A 21,196-nucleotide genomic window follows, 5' to 3' on the forward strand; every position below is an offset into this window, starting at 1 on the left:
GCTATTTCGTACCGCAGCCATATCCGTCTCTCTCTCCCCATCCAGGTCACTTCGTCCTGGCCATCTCTGACTCGTTTTACGCCCCCACCCCCCCGTCTCTCCCCAGGGAAAATATCAAGGAAAAGGAGAAAATCGAAACCCAGCCAGAGGAGTCCGAAGAACGGGAGCCCGCAGCTCCGAGAGGGCGTAAGACGGCCAACAGCCAAGGCCGAAGGAAAGGCCGGGTCACCCGATCGATGACGAACGAAGCCGCGGCGGCGAACGCGGCTGCAGCGGCCGCCGCCGAAGAGCCACCCCCACCTCTGCCGCCCCCGCCAGAACCCTGTAAGTCAAGGGGGGGGGAGGGTGTCCCAAGAACGGCCCGTTGACCATCTCGGTCATTTTGTCGCAAAATGCCTCCTGCCAATCTTGTTTCTGGCTTCCAAAATCCTTCCCGTGATGCTCTGGGTTTGGATAGCAGTACAGGTCGTCCTCGGCTTACGACCACGGTGGAGCCCGGAATTGACGTTGCTAAGCGAGAGACCTGTTGAGTGAGCTTTTTTCCTCCCCCGTTTCACGATTTTTCTTGCCGCGTTTTTGTCAAGTGGATCGCTTCCGTCATTAAGGGAGTCACCCGGTCGTTAGATGAATCCAGCTTCCCCGTTGACTTTGCTTGTCAGGAGGTCGCAAAAGGGGATCACGTGACCCTCCCCCGGTCCCCCCTGGGGACACTGCGACCGTCATAAATAGGAACCACTTATCAAGCATTCAAATTTAAATCAGGTGACCACAGAGAGGTGGCGACCGTCGCAAGAGAGAAAAACGGTCGTAAGTCTCTTATTTTCAGTGCCGTCGTAACTTTGAACGGTCGCTAAAAGAATTATTGTAAGTCGTGGACTATCTCTGCAGGTAGGCCTCGAGTTAACAGCCATTATTGAGTGCCAACCTTCCATTGTTACGGAAAAAAACCCACCGTTGTTAAGTGAGTTTTGCCCCATTTTATGACCTTTCTGGTCCCTGTTAAGTGGATCACCATATTTGTTAAGCTAGTAAATAACGGTTGTTAGATTGAATCTCATAGTCTTTTAAATCAATCCTGTTAAGGATATTGTTGTTGTGTTACCAACCAGCAGAGTGTAGAGCACAGAGAAACGTTGCTGAGAGCAATGAATAAGAGATGTGCAAACTGGTTTATCAAAAATTTACTTTATAGTGAAAAAAAACAATCTCGTAGTCTTTTAAATCAATCCAAGTCTTTGCCAGTTAAATCAGTCCAGTGATATAAAAATCTTCTTACCATACAAACAGTAGTTGGTTAGAATAACAAGTTCACTCTGGTAACAAACCACGATGGTAGCAGATCCATCCAACCAATGATAGCACAATGGTAGCAACTCCACACACAATGGTAGCATATCATCAACTGAATACTTTACAGCAGTGGTCCCCAACCCCCGGTCCGCGGACTGGTGCCGGGCCGTGGAGTACCTGGCACCGGGCCGCGCAGCGGCCGGGGGACATGAACGCTGCAGCGCAAAAGCTCCTGGGCCGTGCGCAAAAGCTCCTGGGCCGTGCGCAAAAGCTCCTGGGCCGTGCGCAAAGGCTCCAGGGAAGAGAGCCCCGCGCAGGTACGCACGTGTGGCCCAAAGCCCCCACCCCTGCGCGCGCTCAGCGGGCCACGGTAAAATTATCAAAGGCTGATTGGTCCGCGGCGATAAAAAGGTTGGGGACCACTGCTTTACAGTACCTTTCTTAAATACGTTTACAACCAGTGATTATCTAATTAAAGTCACATAATACATATTCATATTAAAGTCACAGAACACATATATTGCCTGGACAACTTGTTAGGCTCAAACCATATCCTAACAAGGTAAGGCCAGGTAACAGGTGTCAGGAGAGATCCCAATCTTTCTGTCTCTTTTCCCCTTCTCTCTGGCCTTCCTCCCTCCCCACATAACCATGATTAAGCTGATCTGAAATTAACCGCCTGATCCTGGTTTGGAGAAGTGGTGCACTGGCCTAGAGGTGGAGCTCTCGCCTCACGATCAGGAGGCTGTGAGTTCGATCCTAGGTAGAGGCAGATATTTCTCTCTCTGGCCACAATGAGAATATATCTGTTGAAAAAAAAACTCCACACTGGCAACAGGAAAGGCATCCGGCCATTAAAACACTCAGCTCCATTCCTGGTTTGGAGAAGGCAGAACCACCTATGGATGTTCAGACAGCAAGGAATCAAACTCTTTACAGTAGTCATTTAGTCTGTTCACTTAGTGACCGTTCGAAGTTACAACGACACTGAAAATCGACTTCTGACCGTTTTTCACCCTGACGACCGTTGTAGCATCCCTGTGGTCACATGATCAAAATACAGCAACTGGCCCGTATTTATGACAGTCACAGTGTCCTGGGGTGTCACGTGATCTCTGAAAAAAGTGACTTACGACGGATTCACACACTTAACGACAGTTGCAGCATCCTCGTCACGTCATCAAAATCCGGACCCTTGACAACTGACTCATATTTATGACGATCGCAGTGTGTTCCGGGGGGTTCACGTGGTCCCCTTTTGCGACCTCCTGACGAGCGAAGTCAGTGGGGAAGCCAGATTCACTGAATGACCAACTGACTGACTTAAGAACAGAAGTGATTCACTTAACAGCTGTGTTTCTCATTTAACAACTGAAGCGATTCACTTTGGCGACTGTGGCAGGAAAGGTGGGGCGAAACTCACTTCACGAACATCCCACTGAGCAGCAGACATTTTGGGCCCAGTCGAGGTCATAAATCGAGGACCGCAGGTACAGATAAGACAAGGAGAAAAATGTTTAATTGCAGGGCGCAGTTTGATCAGTCAAAATTAATTCACTTTTCTGGTTTTTCTTTCGGTAAAAGCTGGAAGGGTTTCCATGCAACCTTGCTTCAAATTTTCAATTTTTTTTTGTCCTGTTCTAAAAATAAGTAACGAGTAAAAGAAACACATAAATGAAGTTAATTTATTTTCTGAAACATCCGATTTACGACCACAATCAAGCCGTAAATTTCCATTGTTCAGTGAGAGGGTTCAGTGAGTTTTGCTCCATTTTACGACCTTTCTTGCCACGGTTGTTAAGTGGGCTTGGCTCGTGAGAAGGTCGCAAAAGGGGATCATGGGACCCCGGGACATTGCAACCGTCGTAAATAGGAGCCAGTTGCCAAGTGTCCGAATTTCGATCAAGTGACCGCGGGGATGCTGCCACGGTCGTTAAGTGTGAAAAACATGTCACGAGTCACTTTTTTCAAGGCCGTTGTAACTGAACGGTCACTAAATGTATTGTTGTAAGTCAAGGACTAACTGCATTGCAATTAGAATGGGAAGTGAGATTGGAATTGAGATTGGATTCAATCGGATCGAATTGAATATTTTGTTCGGTCAAATGTTTTAAATTAATGGGCCAAATTTATTTAATTATTTTAAATTTGTTTTAACTTTTGTATATAAAATGTTTTATTTTTTGGCTGTTCACCGCCCTGAGTCCGAAAGGAGAAGGGCGGTATAGAAATTTGAATAAAGATAAAGAAATGTGATTCGACACCAAAGGAATTTGTCTCCAGTACAGAAGCTCTCATTGCACATACCAAGCAAAACAACAACAACATTAGTCATATCAATAAAATAAAGAAGGTCTGGAGATTTTTTTCAAGGGGCAACTGGACTCCCTTGTTTTTTCTTTGAAGGCGTTTCACTTCTCATCCAAGAAGCTTCTTCGGCTCTGACTGGATGGAGGGGAACGGAAGGATTTATATTCCTTGCAGACAGTTAGTCATTTATAATATATCCTTCCATTCCTCACCATCCAAGTCAGAGCCGAAGAAGCTTCTTGGATGAGAAGCGAAACGTCTTCAAAAGAAAAACCAGAAAATCCAGTTTGCCTCCTGGAAAAAAAGCACCTTTGTGACAAGACAATAAGAAGGATAGAAATTAGATGTTATCTAATTCTGGGTTTTATTTAATTGACCAAACTAAGTAATAATTTTAATTAGCAATTTTATGATGTTTGTGTATCTATATTTTTCTTGACTGTACACCGCCTTGAGTCCTACGGGAGAAAGGCGGTATAGAAATATAATAAATAATAATAATAATAAATTAATACTACAGCCATACTGCATGGGTTAACATGCCTAGATATTAGCAGCACTACGAGAATTAGGTTGTTTTGGCATGCAGAGCTCTATAGCAGGGGTCTCCAAACATGGCAACTTTAAGACTTGTGGACTTCAACTCCCAGAATTCCCCAGCCCAGCAGCACTTGGCCATTTTAAGACTGGTGGACTTCAACTCCCAGAATCCTCCAGCCCAGCAGCACTTGGCCATTTTAAGACTGGTGGACTTCAACTCCCAGAATTCCCCAGCCGGCAGCACCTGGCCACTTTAAGGCTGGTGGACTTCAACTCCCAGAATCCTCCAGCCCAGCAGCACCTGCCCACTTTAAGGCTGGTGGACTTCAACTCCCAGAATCCTCCAGCCCAGCAGCACCTGCCCACTTTAAGGCTGGTGGACTTCAACTCCCAGAATCCTCCAGCCCAGCAGCACCTGCCCACTTTAAGACTGGTGGACTTCAACTCCCAGAATCCTCCAGCCAATATGCTGGCTGGGGAATTATGGGAGTTGAAGTCCGCCAGTCTTAAAGTGGCTAAGTTTATTTATTTATTTATTTATTTATTTATTTATATATATATATAAATAATATATATATACACACCGCCCTTCTCCCAAAGGACTCAGGGCGGTGAACAGTCAAAATAAACATATATATCAAAATGTGAATAGAAGCAATAAATAATAAGTCAATTTGGCTTATCAGTTAAGTTAAGATCTTCAGAATAAAATTTACACAATTAGGAAAAGTTGGGAGACCCCTGTCCTATATTGCCGTCCCGAGGGGAGGAGCTGAAACAGTTAAATGTCCAGGAAACGAGGGGTCTCTAATTATTTTCTCAGCCCTCCTTCAGAACCCGCTCAATATACAATATGCAAATCTACAGTACATACAGGATGCAGGTCTGTCTGGGGAATTCTGGGAGTTGAAGTCCACGGATCGTCAAGTTGCCACAGTCGGTTGGACTCCCGTTGCCTAGGTCCTTTCGGGGGCATAAATCTTCCAGACAGCGTCCTGGCCAACGGCCTTTTCTGGCCACAACTCCCGGCCTCCTTTTACAGGAGAAGGAGATTTCTCCCCCTCCTCCTCCTCCCCCTCTTCCGCTCACTCTTGTTTTTCTTTTTTTTTTTCCCCCTTTTTTTCCTTTTTTTTTTTTTTGATGTAATAAGAACTGACGCCCTCCCGCTGTCAGCGGGCAGAGTTCCCAAGCGGCCGGCCCGAGCAGGCCTTCCTGTAAACAGATTAATAGATTATGCGGAAAGCACAAAGTCTGGCCTTTTACGCCATCTGACCGGTTCTCCTCTCTCTCTCTCTCTCTCTCTCTCTTTTCTTCCCTCTCCACCTTGTTCCAGCTTCCGCGGAGCCAGTAGAGACCTCGCGCTGGACGGAAGAAGAGATGGAGGTTGCAAAAAAAGGTAAGCCTGAAGCAGGAAGAAAGCCACTTCCTTTCTTCCTTCTTTCCCTCTTCCCTTCCCCTTCCTTCCTTCTCTCCTTTCCTTCCTTCCTTCCTCTTTGATTTTCCTCTTTCTTTCTTTCTTTCCTTCTTCCTTCCTTTCTTCCTTCCTCCCTCCCTTTTTGCTTCGTTCCCTTCCTCCATCCCCCTTTCCTCTTTCCTTCTTTCCTTCCTCTTTTCTTTTTCTTTTTCTCTTTCTTCCTTCCTTCCTTCCTTTCTTCTCTCCTTCTTTCCTTCTCTTTTTCCGTCCCTCCCTCCTTCCTTCCTTCCATTCTCTCCCTCTCTTTCCTTCCTTCCTCTTCAGTTTTCCTTTCTTTTTCCTTCCTTCCTCCTTCCCTCCTCTTCCTTTTTTCCTCTTCCTTCTCTTTTTCCTTCCTCCCTCTTTTCCCCTTTCTTCTTTTCTTCTTTCCTTCCTCTTCTTTTTTCTTTCCTTCCTTCCTTCCTTCCTTCCTTCCATTCTCTCCCTCTCTTTCCTTCCCTCCTCTTTCTTTTTTCCTCTTCCTCCTCTCTTTCCTTCCTCCCTCTCTTCCCCTTTCTTCTTTTCTTCTTTCCTTCCTTCCTTCTTTCTTTCCTTCCTTCCTTCCTCTTTCTTTCCCTCTCTTCCCCTTCCTTCTTCCTCCCTTTTTGCTTCCTTCCCTTCCTCCATCCCCTTTTCTTCTTCCTTCCTTCCTTCCTTCCTTCCTTCCTTCCTTCCTTCCTTCCTTCCTTCCTTTCTTTCTCCCTCCCTCCCTCCCTCCCTCCCTCCCTCCCTCCCTCCCTCCCAGTGTGTGTGTTTGTTTGTTTGTTTGTTCAAAGTCCTTTTTGGAACCAAAGGACCACATGTGAGACATAGTTCCAGATGTTCCTTTTCCTGGAAAGTCCAGGCAGGGCAACCTTCCTGGGAATCTTGCAGCCTCAAAGAAGCTCTGTTAATGGGCTGGGCCACCACCCCGAGTCCCAAGTAGGTCAGCCCCGCTCTCGTGGGAGGTTTTGTCAAGCCTCATTAGCACTCCCGGGGTTGAGGCGAGGTCCTTTTCATGCCGAAATTGGGTCTCTGGTGGCTTCCAGGCCTCATCTCCCCATACTCAGCCCACTCCTCTGGATGGGAACCATCCGTGGCTGCCGCTTCCCAAAGAACTTCGGAATAATCTGCAAGGAAAGGAAACCGGGGTGTTTCCACTCCTACCAATGGGGTTGGGATTTGTCTATAAAGAATCAGAATACCAACAGCAGAGTGGGGAGGGACCTTGGAGGTCTTCTAGTCCAGCCCCCTGTTCAAGCAGGAGACCCTAGACCAGAGGTGGGTGTCAGCAGGTTCTGAGCAGTTCTGGAGAACCGGTAGTGGAAATTTTGAGTAGTTCAGAGAACCGGTAGTAAAAATTCTGACTGGCCCTGCCCCCATCTATTCTCTGCCTCCCGAGTCCCAGCTGATCAGGAGGAAATGCGGATTTTGCAGTATCCTTCCCCCGGATTGAGGTGGGAATGGGGATTTTACAGTATCCTTCCCCTGCCACGCCCACCAAGTCACACCCACAGAACTGGTAGTGAAAAAATTTGAAACCCACCACTGCCCTATACCATTTCAGACAAGTGGTTGTCCAGTCTCTTCTTAAAAATCTCCAGTGATGAGGGAGGGAGGCAGGGAGGAAGGAAGGAAAGAAGAAAAGAAGAAAGGGGAAGAGAGGGAGGAAGGAAGGAGAGAAGGAAGAGGAAAAAAGGAAGAGGAGGGAAGGAGAAAGGAAGGAAAAAGAAAGGAAAATTGAAGAGGAAGGAAGGAAAGAGAGGGAGAGAATGGAAGGAAGGAAGGAGGGAGGGAAAAAGAGAAGGAAAGAAGGAAGGAAGGAAAGAAGAAAAAGAAAGAAAGAAGAAAGGGGGATGGAGGAAAGGAAGGAAGCAAAAAGGGAGGAAGAAGGAAGGGGAAGAGAGGGAGAGAAAGAAAGAAGAAGGAAGGAAGGAAAGAAAAGAAAGGGGAAGAGAGGGAGGAAGGAAGGAGAGAAGGAGGAGGAAAAAAGGAAGAGGGAAGGAGGAAGGAAGGAAAAAGAAATAGGAAAATTGAAGAGGAAGGAAGGAAAGAGAGGGAGAGAATCGAAGGAAGGAAGGAGGGAGGGAGAGAAAAAAAGAAGGAAGGAAGGAAGGAAGGAAAGCAAAATAACAGAGTTGGAAGGGGCCTTGAAGGTCTTCTAGTCCAACCCCGTCCTCAGGCAGGAGACCATTTCGGACAGGTGGCTGCCCAGTCTCTTCTTAAAAACTTCAAGTGATGGAGCTCCCACAACTTCTGGTGGCAAGTTGTTCCACTGGTGAATTGCTCTCAAGGTCAGGACATTTCACCTTAGTTCTAGGTTGCTTCTCTCCTTGATTAGTTTCTACAGTCAAGCCCCAAATTTTTGTTGCTAAGTGAAACATTCGTTAAGTGAATTTTGCCTCGTCTAATAACCCTTTCGTGCCTTTTACGTTGTTAAGAGAATGACTGTAGATGTTAAGTTAGTCAGGTGGTTGTTAATTGAATCCGGCTTCCCCCATTGACGTGGCTTGTCAGACGGTCGCAAAAGGGGATCACGTGACACCCCCCCCCCCGGGAACACTTCAACCGTCATAAATACGAGTCAGTTGCCAAGCATCTGAATTTTGATCATGGGGTTGCTGCCATGGTCGTAAGTGTGAAAAACGGTCACGGGTCCCTTTTCTCCTTTGCCGTTGTAATTTTGAACGGTCCTAAATGAACCGTCGTAAAGCGAGGCCTGCCTGTATTTATCCTTTTCTTTTGAAACATCCCAATCGCCCATCCCACTGATGCTTGGCTCCATCCTTTCAGGTTTTCAAGAAGCAACTATCCCGAATGGAACAGGCTTCCTATTTGAGCAAAGGGGGGGTGAGACTAGAAGACCTCTAAGGCCCCTTCCAACTCATATTATTCTCTCAAATCTCTTGGGGTGAATTAAGGCAACAGCCCCCAATCTTTGGGGCACCGGGGACCGGATCCATGGCAAGAGGTTCTCCCTGCATCCCACGGATGGGGCATCAATTGTTTGCGTGGTCCAGTTTGTGGCATGCCACAGCCCAATTTTTCTTTTTTTTAAATTTGATTTATATGCCGCCCTTCTCCGGAGACTCAGGGCGGCTTACAATGCGTTAAGCAATAGCCTTCATCCTTTTGTATATTTATACAAAGTCAGCTTATTGCCCCCACAAACTGGGTCCTCAATTTACCTACCTTAGAAAGGATGGAAGGCTGAGTCGACCTTGAGCCTGGCGAGATTCGAACCTGCAGTAATTGCAGGCAGCAGTTGTTAATAACAGTGTGCTTTAGTCCATTGTACTACAGGCTCTTGTATGTATGGATGGATGGATGTATGTATGTATGTATGGATGGATGGATAGATAGGTATAGATGATAGATAGATAAATAGATATAGATGATAGATGGATAGATGGATAGATACATAGATAGATAGACAGACAGACTGATAGATGATAGATAGATTTTTTTTTAAAATTTGTTTTATGCCGCCCTTCTCCGGAGACTCAGGGCGTCTTACAATGCGTTAAGCAATAGCCTTCATTCTTTTGTATATTTTATACAAAGTCAGCTTATTGCCCCCACAATCTGGGTCCTCATTTCACCTACCTTAGAAAGGATGGAAGGCTGAGTCAATCTTGAGCCTTGGAGACATTTGAACTTGCAGTAATTGCAGGCAGCAGTTGTTAATAACAGTGTGCTTTAGTCCGCTGTACTACAGGCTCTTGGATGGATGGATGGATGGATGGATGGATGGATGGATGGATGGATGGATGGATGGATGGATAGATAGGTATAGATGATAGATAGATAAATAGATATAGATGATAGATGGATAGATAGATACATAGATAGATAGACAGACAGACTGATAGATGATAGATGGATAGATAGATGGATAGATAGATTTTTTTTAAAAATTTGATTTATATGCTGCCCTTCTCCGGAGACTCAGGGCGGGCTTACAATGCGCTAAGCAATAGCCTTCATCCTTTTGTATATTTATACAAAGTCAGCTTATTGGCCCCACAATCTGGGTCCTCATTTTACCTAGCTCGGAAGGATGGAAGGCTGAGTCAACCTTGAGCCTGGTGAGAATTGAATTCGCAGTAATTGCAGGCAGCTGGTGTTACTTAACAGCGCTTTAGTCTGCTGAGCCACCAGGCCCAGTAGATTCCTGCCCACCACGTCCCACAGGTTGGGGACCCCAATTTTTAAAACACAAAACGAAAAAAAAAACAAAAACCCAGCATGATGGAAGGACGGCCTATTTTCACGTCCGCCCGATCAATTGCTTGCTCCAAACTTCCCTCGGAAACTTTGAATTCTCTCAAACTTTTCAGGAGTTTAGCCGGTGGCGATGCAAAAAAATAATTAAAATAAAAATGGGATCTCCTCTGTTTGGGGGAGGGGAGAGAGGATGTCCAGCCAGGTGAATTAAGCCCCACCCCAAAAGGCCTCGTTGACTCATCCACCCTTGAAATATGACTTAAGCCCTCGACTTAACGACCGCATCAAACATTTCTGTCGCTAAGCAAGGCCATGCAGTGAGGTTTGTCTCTTACAACAACCGTTCCTGCCATTAGGTGAATTGCTGCGGTGGTAAAGACAGTAACATGGTCGTTAAGTGAATCTCTCCCCCCCCAGTGGACTTTGCTTGTCAGACGAGGGTTGGGAGGGACCCCTGAATTACAGAGCCTTAGCAGCCCCTCTACCCCCCAAAAAAACATGGGATTGCAACAGCATTTTGATTAAGCGGGGGTCCAGCTGCCAGGAAATGCCGACAACGCTGCCTAGCGATTATGTGCGTGTGATTTGCACAACTGGATCTTCTCAGGACTTGGAGAGAGCAGATCCCCCCGTTGCCCAGACAACCAAAAATGTCTAAAAACTGTTCCAGATAACTTTTGAGGTTGTTTGGGTTCTCTCTCTCTCTCTCTCTCTCTCTCTCTTTGCTTATGACTCATGGCCATCAATTTCCCCCTCTCCTCCTCCTCCTCCTCCTGCTGCTCCTGCTTTGCTTTGAATTTTTTTTTTTTTCTTAAATCCTTCTTCCCTCCCTCCTCACCTCCCTTACCGGATGATTGATTTACCTCCTTTTCCCCTTTTGTGTCCAAAACCCAGATAGGTTTTTAAACATTTGATTCACATTTGGGACTTACTGTAAAGCAGGAAGGAATAAAAAGCTCAGTTCCCAAAGGATGTTGGGTCGTTTTCTTCCAAATCTGGTTTTGCTCAGTTTGAAGGTTCATTTTGAGAAAAATATATATATATATATAAGTAGTTAGGTTTTTTTAAAAAAAAATTTAAAATTTGATTTATATGCCGCCCTTCTCCGGAGACTCAGGGGGGCTTACAATGCGTTAAGCAATAGCCTTCATCCTTTTGTGTATTTTTACAAAGTCATCTTATTGCCCCCACAATCTGGGTCCTAAATTTACCTACCTTAGAAAGGATGGAAGGCTGAGTCGACCTTGAGCCTGGCGAGATTCGAACTCGCAGTAATTGCAGACAACTGGAGTTAAATTGCAATGCATTAGTCTGCTGAGCTATCCAGGCTCCTGTTAGTTGCGTATCTTATAAGTTGATTTTTATCACATGGAATTGAAGAGAATATTTGTAGCTCAGGGTTGGATTGTGGGGTCCTGGGTGCTCTCTGAGCTCAGTGGGGCTTTCTTGTGGACGTTTTGTGACCCAACTAGGGAACATCATCAGTGTTAGAAGGGAGGAGGAAGAGGAGAGGAGGACTGGGGGGTCCTGGGTGCTCTCTGAGCTTGGTTTTCTTGTGGACGTTTCGTGACCCAACTAGGGAATATCATCAGTGTTAGAAGGGAGGAGAAATAGGAGGAGGAGGACTATGGGGTCCTTGTTCCTCTCTGAGCTCAGTGGGGTTTCCTTTTGGATGTTTCGTGACCCAACTAGGGAATATTATCAGTGTTAGAAGGGAGGAGGAAGAGGAGAGGAGGACCATGGGGTCCTGGGTGCTCAGTGGTTTTCTTGTGGACGTTTCGCGACCCGACTAGGCAACACGATCAGTGCTAGAAGAAGAAGGGGTTGTGGAATTCAGAAAGACAGGTCTGAGCTTGGTGGCTTTCTTGCAGACGTCTCATGACCCAACTAAGTGATATTATCAGTGGTAGAAGGGTGTGGGATTAGTGGAGAAGTGGAGGAGGAGGAAGAGGAGGAGGGGGAGGATTAATGGGGTGCTGGGGGCTCTCTGAGCTGGGTTGTTTTCTTGAAGACGTTTCTTGACCCTGCTAGGGAACATCATCAGCGCTAGTAGGAGGTAAGGCCTGCTGTCTGTTTATCCCACCAGTGTTGGTGGTAGCGTTGTTTTCTTCTTGGTGGTTACTTATTTAGGCTGCAGTTTACTATTTTAGGTCTGAGTTCTTAGTTCCTTGATTGGGATATTCTTTGGTTAATACCAAGATTAACACTAGGCCAGTGATGGCCAACCTTTTTGCCGTCGTGTGCCAAAAGCGGGGGGAGCGCAGGGGCTCGCACGTATGCGTGGCCACACTCATAATTCAATGCCCCCTGCGCATGTGCACGTGACCCCCCTGCACTCCCCCCGTTTGTAGCACATGATGGCACAGTGGGCCCAGTTAGGCCCGTTTTTTTGCCCTCCCCAGGCACCAGAGCCCGGGGAGGGTGAAAACGGCCTTCCCCACCCTCTCAGAGGCCCTTCGGAGACCAGAAATGGCCCATTTCCCGATTTCCAGTGGGACCGGAAGGCCCGTTTTTCGCCCTCCCCAGGCACCGGAGGCTTTCTTGGAGCCCGGGGAGGGCGAAAACGGCCTTCCCCTCCCTCTCGGAGGCCCTTCGGAGATCGGAAATGGCCCGTTTCCCATCTTCCAGTGGGACCGGAAGGCCTGTTTTTCACCCTACCCGGGCTCCAAGAAAGCCTCTGGTGCCTGGGGAGGGCGAAAAACGGGCCTTCCAGCGCCACTGGAAGTCAGGAAACGGGCCATTTTCAGCCTCCGGGGATGGGGATGGGGAAGGCCCGTTTTTCACCCTCCCCAGGCTCCTAGAAAGCCTCTGGTGTGCACCTGTGTGCTGGAGCTGAGCTAGGGCAATGCTCGCGTGCCCACCGTTATGGCTCCGCGTGCCACCATAGGTTCGCCATCACGGCACTAGGCTAACCGTCAATCAATAAACAATATCCAAAATGCCCCTTAGCTTGGGGGTTGGACTAGAAGACCTCCAAGGTCCCTTCCAACTCTGTTCTTCTATGCTATCCCAATAAGGAACAAGGGATCGTTGCAACTGTGAAGCAAGTCGCACGGTTGTTAAGTGAATCTGGCATCCCCCGTTGACTTTTTTTTTTTAAAATTTGATTTATATGCCGCCCTTCTCCGGAGACTCAGGGCAGCTTACAGTGCGTTAAGCAATAGCCTTCATCCTTTTGTATATTTATACAAAGTCAGCTTCTTTCTTTCTTTCTTTCTTTCTTTCTTTCTTTCTTTCTTTCTTTCTTTCTTTCTTTCTTTCTTTCTTTCTTTCTTTCTTTCTTTCTTTCTTTCTTTCTTTCTTTCTTTCTTCCTTCCTTCCTTCCTTCCTTCCTTCCTTCCTTCCTTCCTTCTTTCTCTTTCTTTTCTAAATTTGATTTATATGCCGCCCTTCTCCAGAGACTCAGGGCGGCTTACAATGCATTAAGCAATAGCCTTCATACTTTCGTATATTTTATACAAAGTCAGCTTATTGCCCCCACAAACTGGGTCCTCAATTTACCCACCTTAGAAAGGATGGAAGGCTGAGTCAACCTTGAGCCTGGCGAGATTCGAACCTGCAGTAATTGCAGGCAGCTGGATGTTAATAACAGTGTTTTAGCCTGCTGCGCCACCAGGGCTCTTTACTTTTCTTTACTTTTCTTGTCAGAAGGTCGCAAAATGACCTTCACATGAGCCCCGGGACACTGCGACCGTCATAAATATGAATCAGTTGCCAAACATCTGGTTTTTGATCGTTGTGGGGATGCTGCCAGGCTCCTCGGTGTGAAAAACAATCATAAAGTCATTCTATTCCAGGGCCATGGTAACTTTGAACAGTCATTAAACAAATGGTTGTAAGTCGAGGACTACTTGTGAAAAATGGCAGCGTGGGCTTCTGCAAGCTGCTCGGGCCATCTCATATCTGTTGTAATCGTCATATGTTCCCCTATCTCAATAACAGAATAACAGAGATGGAAGGGACCTCGGAGGTCTTCTAGTCCAACCCCCTGCTCAGGCAGGAGACCCTACTAGACCGTTCCAGACAAACGTCTCTTACACGATAAGATAGCCTTTTATTTTCATTTTTTTGCTCGGAGCACTCTGGCAAACATTAAAAATGAAATTCTGTTGCCTGCTCTCAAAAGAAAGTGCATATCTACCCATACACTTACATAACACACATATACTCATTATATATATATATATATGTATATGTCTACACCCGTGTGTGTGTGTGCATATATATAATTTGTGTGTGTGTGTATATATATATATTTATGTCTGTCTGCCCGTCCATCCATCCATCCATCTATCTCTATCTACTGTATCTATCTTTATCATCTATCTTTCTCTGTCTATCCATCCATCCATCCATCTATCCATCCATCCCTATCTATCTATCCGTCCATCTATCCTTCTATCTATGTATCTATCTCTCTCTATCTCTATCTGTCTATCCATCCATCGCTATCTATCTATATCTATCTATCTCTATATATCCATCCATCCATCCCTATCTATCTATGTATCTATCTATCTGTCTGTCCATCCATCCTTCTATCTATGTATCCATGTATATCTGTCTGTCTGTCTGCCCGTCCATCCATCCATCCATCCATCCATCTCTATCTACTGTATCTATCTTTATCATCTATCTTTCTCTGTCTATCCATCCATCCATCCATCTATCCATCCATCCCTATCTATCTATCCGTCCATCTATCCTTCTATCTATGTATCTATCTATCTGTCTTCTATCTATGTATCCATGTATATCTGTCTGTCTGTCTGTCCGCCCATCCTTCCTTCCATCCATCCATCTATCTATCCATCCATCCATCCATCATCCCTATCTCTCCCTCTCTGTCCATCCATCCATCCATCCCTATCTATCTGTCCATCCATCCATCCTTCTATCTATGTATCCATGTATCTGTCTGTCTGTCCGTCCATCCATCCTTCCTTCCATCCATCCATCCATCTATCTATCCATCCACCCACCCATCCATCCATCATTCCTATCTCTCTCTCTCTCTCTTTCTCTCTCTCTGTCCATCCATCCATCCATCCATCCCTATCTATCCGTCCGTCCATCCATCCTTCTATCTATGTATCCATGTATCTGTCTGTCTGTGTCCGTCCATCCATCCATCACTGTCCATTTTGAATGCATAGCAAAGAGGAAACTTGAGAGTTGATACTATATGGAACGAAACTTTTTAAAACCCTCTAGTGATGAAGCGCCCACAACTTCTGGTGGCAGGCTGTTCCACTGGCTAATTGTAGTCACTTGTCAGGAAATCTCTCCTTATTTCTCGATCGGTTCCCTCCTTGGTGACTTCCCATCCGTTGCTTCTTCTCCTGCCTTCAGGGGCTTTGGAGAATAGGTTGAGCCCCTGTCTCTTTTTTTGGGGGGGGGGCAGCCCCATAAATATTGCAACACTGCCATCATGTCCCGTCTCCTCTCCCCACTTTAGTCCTTCTTTTCACTAAACTCTCTGGAGGCTTTTAAGGAGGGACCCAAACAGCCAGTTGTCCGGAACGTCCATAGGCTCTCTTTCTTGAGCTGGGGGTTGGACTAGAAGACCTCTGAGGTCCCTCCCAAGTCTGTCATCCTGTATCCCGTTGCATATCAGGCCTTCGTGGTTTGTTTCCAGCCCCACCGTTTTCCTCCCTGGTGCGGGGGGGGGGGGGGGGCGGGGAGGAAGGGCAGGAGAGGTCCAGGGCTTTCTGGTCCGGAGAGAATTAGGTTATGTCAGCCGGGGAGACGGCATGATCCAGCAGATAAGCCTTGGGTGCCGTAGGGTCAGAGGGCCGGCTGTAAAAAAAATTCTTGGCAAGCGACACGGGATGACCTTAGGAGGGTTCAGCTTCTCCGTCTTGCCGGCCAGGAGCGGGGAGGCCTGGCTTGAGATGGGAGACGGCGGTGCCGACGACAGAGAGGGCCTCCTTCCCGGTTCCATAAATCTCCCGGGATTTTCCAAAGAGGAGAAAATTCCCCTGAGATTGCTCCAGATAACTAAATCCTGCTTTTTGGTGTGTGTTTTTTTTTAAAAAAAAATTGCTTTTGCTGTAGTTGAAGTGCTGCTCCGGCTAAATTGAAGCTCCTTGATGTCAGATAGGGACCCGTCCGGTAAATTTGCACGATGGAATTGAATTTTTTTTAATTGATTTGATTATAATCGCCTTTAATCTTACACCTAACTCGAGGCGGCGTGCAGAATCCAACACGCTATTCCTCTTCCTGTTTTTTTTCCTACAACAACAACCCTGTGAAGTGGGTCGGGCTGAAAGAGCAAGGGAGTAGCCTAGCTGGCTTTCCTGCCTAAGGCGGGACTAGAACTCACTGTCTCCTGGTGATTGGCCCAGAGTCACCCAGCTGGCTTTCATGCTTAAGGTGGGACTAGAACTCAGGTGATTGGCCCAAAGTCATCCAGTCGGCTTTCATGCCTAAGGCGGGACTAGAACTCACTGTCTCCTGGTGATTGGCCCAAAGTCACCCAGCTGGCTTTCATGCTTAAGGTGGGACTAGAACTCACTGTCTCCTAGTGATTGGCTCGAAGTCACCCAGCTGGCTTTCATGCCTAAGGCAGGACTAGAACTCACCATCTCCTGGTGTTTGACCCAGAGTCACCCAGCCGGTGTTCGTTCCTAAGGCAGGACTAAAATCAGGGCAACTGTCATAAATACATGCTGATTGCCAAGCGCCGAAACATTGATCACGTGACTCGGGGGAACACCGCAACGGTTGTAAGCGCGAGGACCAGTCTTTACGTCACTATTTTCAGCACCTTCTTAAATTTGCACAGTCATTACGGTTCTCAGTTCAGGACTGCCTGTACCATTCTAAGATCTGGAAAAAATATTTCAAAATAAATATTTATGGGCCGAGGGTTCGGATAGATGGCCTCAAAGGTTCCTCCCAGGCATTGCAAGCCATCCGCGGGGTTTCTGTCACAGAATAGCCCAATGAGCCGTCAGCGATTAGATTACAAGGGTCCGATCTAATTTTATAAAGTTTGGGCGTTGTGGAAAGAAGGTAGAAGGAAGTCCCAGGGTTGGGATTCGGCCGGTTCGGGCGAATCGGTAGCTCCAACGATCAGCTGGGAGCGAACCGGTTTGCTCCGATAATCAGCTGGGCCCACCCCTGTGCTTTATTGATCTATATCTTCTCAGCTGATTTGCGCGAGATCACCGAACCAGTTCTTAAACCGGCAGGATCTCACCGCTGCCCCTAACCTCCCCAAATTTCTGAGAACGGAGCCACAAGGTCTGACCCAATGTTATGTCGTGTGTTGGCAGGGCTGGTGGAACACGGGCGCAACTGGGCGGCCATCGCCAAGATGGTGGGGACAAAGAGCGAAGCCCAGTGCAAGAACTTCTACTTCAACTACAAACGGAGGCACAACCTGGACAGCCTCCTTCAGCAGTACAAGCAGAAGGTGAGAAGGGCAGACAGGTGAGGGGGGTGGGGTGAATTGGGGTGGGCGGGAGAGTAATCGGGGGCTGCCTGGGGGGGGCGGGAAAGGGAATGAACCTTTTTCTGCCAACTTCATTCAGAGAGCTTCCCGTGTCAAGAATTTCATTCAGTTATTCGTTCAGTCATCCATTAGTTATCCTGCTATCCATTCATTATCCATCGATTCATTCATCCATCCATTCATTTATTCATCCATCCGTCTACCCATCTATTAATTCTTATTGATTCATCCATCCATTCACTGTTTAGCTATCAATTCATTCTTCCATCTATTCATTATCCATCCATCCATTAATTATTTATCCATGCTTTCATTCATTTTCCATCAATTCATTCTTCCATCCATTCATTTATTCATCTATCCATCCATCTACCCATCTATTAATTCTTATTGATTCATCCATTCATTCACTTTTTAGCTATCAGTTCATTCTTCCATCCATTCATTATCCATCCATCCATCCATCCATTCATTTATTCATCCATCATCCGTCTACCCATCTATTAATTCTTATTGATTCATCCATTCATTCACTCTTTAGCTATCAGTTCATTCTTCCATCCATTCATTATCCATCCATCCATCCATTCACTTATTCATCCATCATCCGTCTACCCATCTATTAATTCTTATTGATTCATCCATTCATTCACTCTTTAGCTATCAGTTCATTCTTCCATCCATTCATTATCCATCCATCCATCCATTCACTTATTCATCCATCATCCGTCTACCCATCTATTAATTCTTATTGATTCATCCATCCATTCACTGTTTAGCTATCAATTCATTCTTCCATCCATTCATTATCCATCCATCCATTAATTATTTATCCATGCTTTCATTCATTTTCCATCAATTCATTCTTCCATCCATTCATTTATTCATCTATCCATCCATCTACCCATCTATTAATTCTTATTGATTCATCCATTCATTCACTTTTTAGCTATCAGTTCATTCTTCCATCCATTCATTATCCATCCATCCATCCATCCATCCATTCATTTATTCATCCATCATCCGTCTACCCATCTATTAATTCTTATTGATTCAACCATCCATTTGCCGTTTAGCTATCAGTTCATTCTTCCATCCATTCATCATCCATCCATCCATTCATTTGTTATTTATCCATGCTTTCATTCATTTTCCATCAATTCATTCTTCCATCCAGCAATTCATCCATCCATCATTCATTATCAGTTTATTTGTTAGTCATCCATTCAATATTTACCCACCCATTCGTTTATCTAGCCAGCCAGCCAACCATCCATTCATTTTATTTATTTATCCATGCATTCAATCATTTTCCATCAATTCATTTTTCCATCCATCAATTGTTCCATCAATCCATTCATTTGTTTTCCATCCATTCAGCATTTATCCATCCATTCGTTCATCGTCTATCCATCCATTATTCATCCATTCATAATTTATCCAGGCATTGCTTTATTTGACATCAGTTCATTCTTCCATCCATCACTTCATCCATCCATCCATCCATTCATTATCCATTCGTTCGTTATCCATCCAGTCAGCATTTATCCATCTGTTTGTTCATCATCAATCCATCCATCATCCATTCATTCATTATTTATCCATGCATTCATTCATTATCCATTCGTTCGTTATCCATCCATTCAAGATTTATCCACGCATTCATTCATTGTCTGACCATCCATCCATCCATCATTCATTCATTATTTATTTATCCATGCATTCATTCATTTTACATCCATCCATCCATCCATCCATCCATCCATCCATCCAATGAGTATGGCCATCCATCTCAAAACCAGTGCCTTTGGTCCTCAGACAGCCATCAACTCAATTAAAACCAATTAAAAACCACAATAGAAAAAGAAAAAAAAAACCGGAACACTTAATCAAAAGATCGGTAGTTCAGCGGTTCGAATCCCGAGTGCCGCGTAACGGGGTGAGCTCCCGTGACTTGTCCCAGCTTCTGCCAACCTAGCAGTTCGAAAGCACGTAAAAAATGCAAGTAGAAAAATAGGGACCACCTTTGGTGGGAAGGGAATAGCGTTCCGTGCGCCTTTGGCGTTGAGTCATGCCGGCCACGTGACCACGGAGACATCTTCGGACAGTGTTGGCTCTTCGGCTTTGAACCGGAGATGAGCACCGCCCCCTAGAGTCGGGAACGACTAGCACATATGTGCGAGGGGAACCTTTACCTTTACGTTTAAATGTTAGCGTAACCAGGAAACGGGACCCTTCCTGCTTCACTTGGGACCCCAGACCCAGGCATACCACCAAATCTTTTAAGACCTTGAAAAGGCTACAGGCTAAGGGCCATCCTAATTTCAGGAGGAGGAGATGATCCAGAAGACTGGCATTATGGAAGTTTAGACATATCTCTTGCAGGATGACTTTTCCTAGACCTTGTTATCCCAACACCTAGAAGACCCCCTGGTTTTAAGATATTAGAGGAGGCAAGCCATCCAATCCACACCCTAAAGCAGGCAATCCAGACATGTTTAAAGCATGAAGGATAAAGACCACACATTAAATTCCAATTAAAATTGATTTATCACTTTATGCCTATCCACAAGAATTAATCAACCAACAGTCAGCATGAATTGGCATTAGAGAAGAGTCAACAAAATTCAAAAGGGTTTGGAGTGAGATCACTTGTGGGAACGCAAGGATTCCAGGCAGATTCCGCTCTTGACTCCTCCCTTGCTTTCCTCTCCTAATATACAGATAGTCTTCGACTTCTAAGCTTTCATTTAGTGACCGTTCGAAGTTAACAACAGCGCTGGAAGAAAAAGTGGCTTAAAACTCTTTTTCACACTTACCAATCACTGCAGCATCCCCGTCAAAATTTGGATGCTTGGCAACTGGTTTATATTTACGACGTTCGCCGTGTCCCCGGGTCACGCAATCCCCTTTTGCGACCTTTGTACCAGGAAAGTCAATGTCGGGGGGTGGGGGAAGGGAGGGGAAGCCAGATTCACTTAACAACCGTGAGACTCACTTTAACTACAACTGCAGCGATTCACTTAACGACTGCGGGAAGAAAGGTCGTAAAATGGGAGGAAAGTCGGACAAGCGTCTCGCTCAGCAGCGGAAGTCTAGAGCTCCCTTGCGGGTCGTAAGTTGAGGACTAGCTGCACAAGCCAGGAGTTACACCGTCTCCCTTCCTTTTTCTAGTCTTCTCGAAGGCCGCGCGAGGAACGGGACGTTTCTCAGTGCGAGAGCGTGGCGTCCACCGTCTCCGCACAGGAGGATGAGGACATCGAGGTGTCCAACGAGGAAGAGAACCCGGAAGACAGCGAAGGTGAGTCTAGAACACGGGTGTCACACTCAATTTCATTGAAGGACGCATCAGGGCTGTGGTTGATCTCGGAGGGGGGCTGGGTGTGTGTGGCTGACTGGGTGGGCGTGGCCAGCTTGACGCCACTCACCAGGTGTGACCGACTGGGTAGGTGGGGCCGACTGGGTGGGCGTGGCCAGGTTGACACCACTCACCGGGTGCAGCCAACGGTGGGTGGGGCTGATTGGGTGGGCGTGGCCATCTTGATGCTACTCATGGGGTGTGGCTGACTGGGTGGGCGTGGCCAGGTTGACACCACTCAACCGGGTTCAGCCGACTGGGTGGGTGTGGCTGACTGGGTGGGCGTGGCCAGGTTGACACCATTCACCAGGTGCAGCCAACTGGGTGGGTGTGGCTGATTGGGTGGGCGTGGCAGTCTTGATGCTACTCACAGGGGGTGTGGCTGACTGGGTAGGCGTGGCCAGGTTGACACCACTCAACGGGGTTCACCCGACTGGGTGGGTGTGGCTGACTGAGTGGGTGTGGCCAGGTTGACACCACTCACCGGGTGCAGCCAACTGGGTGGGTGGGGCTGATTGGGTGGGCGTGGCCATCTTGATGCTACTCACAGGGGGTGTGGCTTACTGAGTGGGCATGG

The 21,196-nt window shown here is 46.5% G+C and overlaps 1 protein-coding gene across 6 annotated transcripts in view; it reads left to right on the plus strand.

Moving 5' to 3' along the window:
* NCOR1 (nuclear receptor corepressor 1) overlaps positions 1 to 21,196 on the plus strand; it is a 181,303-nt gene that overhangs the window by 81,984 nt on the left and 78,123 nt on the right. For all 6 annotated transcript variants that reach the window (XM_087890260.1, XM_087890272.1, XM_087890258.1 and 3 more), the window contains exons 16-19: positions 107 to 324; positions 5,474 to 5,536; positions 17,083 to 17,222; positions 20,436 to 20,562. In XM_087890260.1, the coding sequence (XP_087746386.1) occupies positions 107 to 324; positions 5,474 to 5,536; positions 17,083 to 17,222; positions 20,436 to 20,562 (548 nt within the window). The remainder of the gene's footprint in view (positions 1 to 106; positions 325 to 5,473; positions 5,537 to 17,082; positions 17,223 to 20,435; positions 20,563 to 21,196) is intronic.

The sequence above is a fragment of the Pantherophis guttatus genome, chromosome 1 (assembly GCF_059756535.1).
Source record: "Pantherophis guttatus breed Tessera chromosome 1, ASM5975653v1, whole genome shotgun sequence".
NCBI lineage: Eukaryota > Metazoa > Chordata > Lepidosauria > Squamata > Colubridae > Pantherophis > Pantherophis guttatus.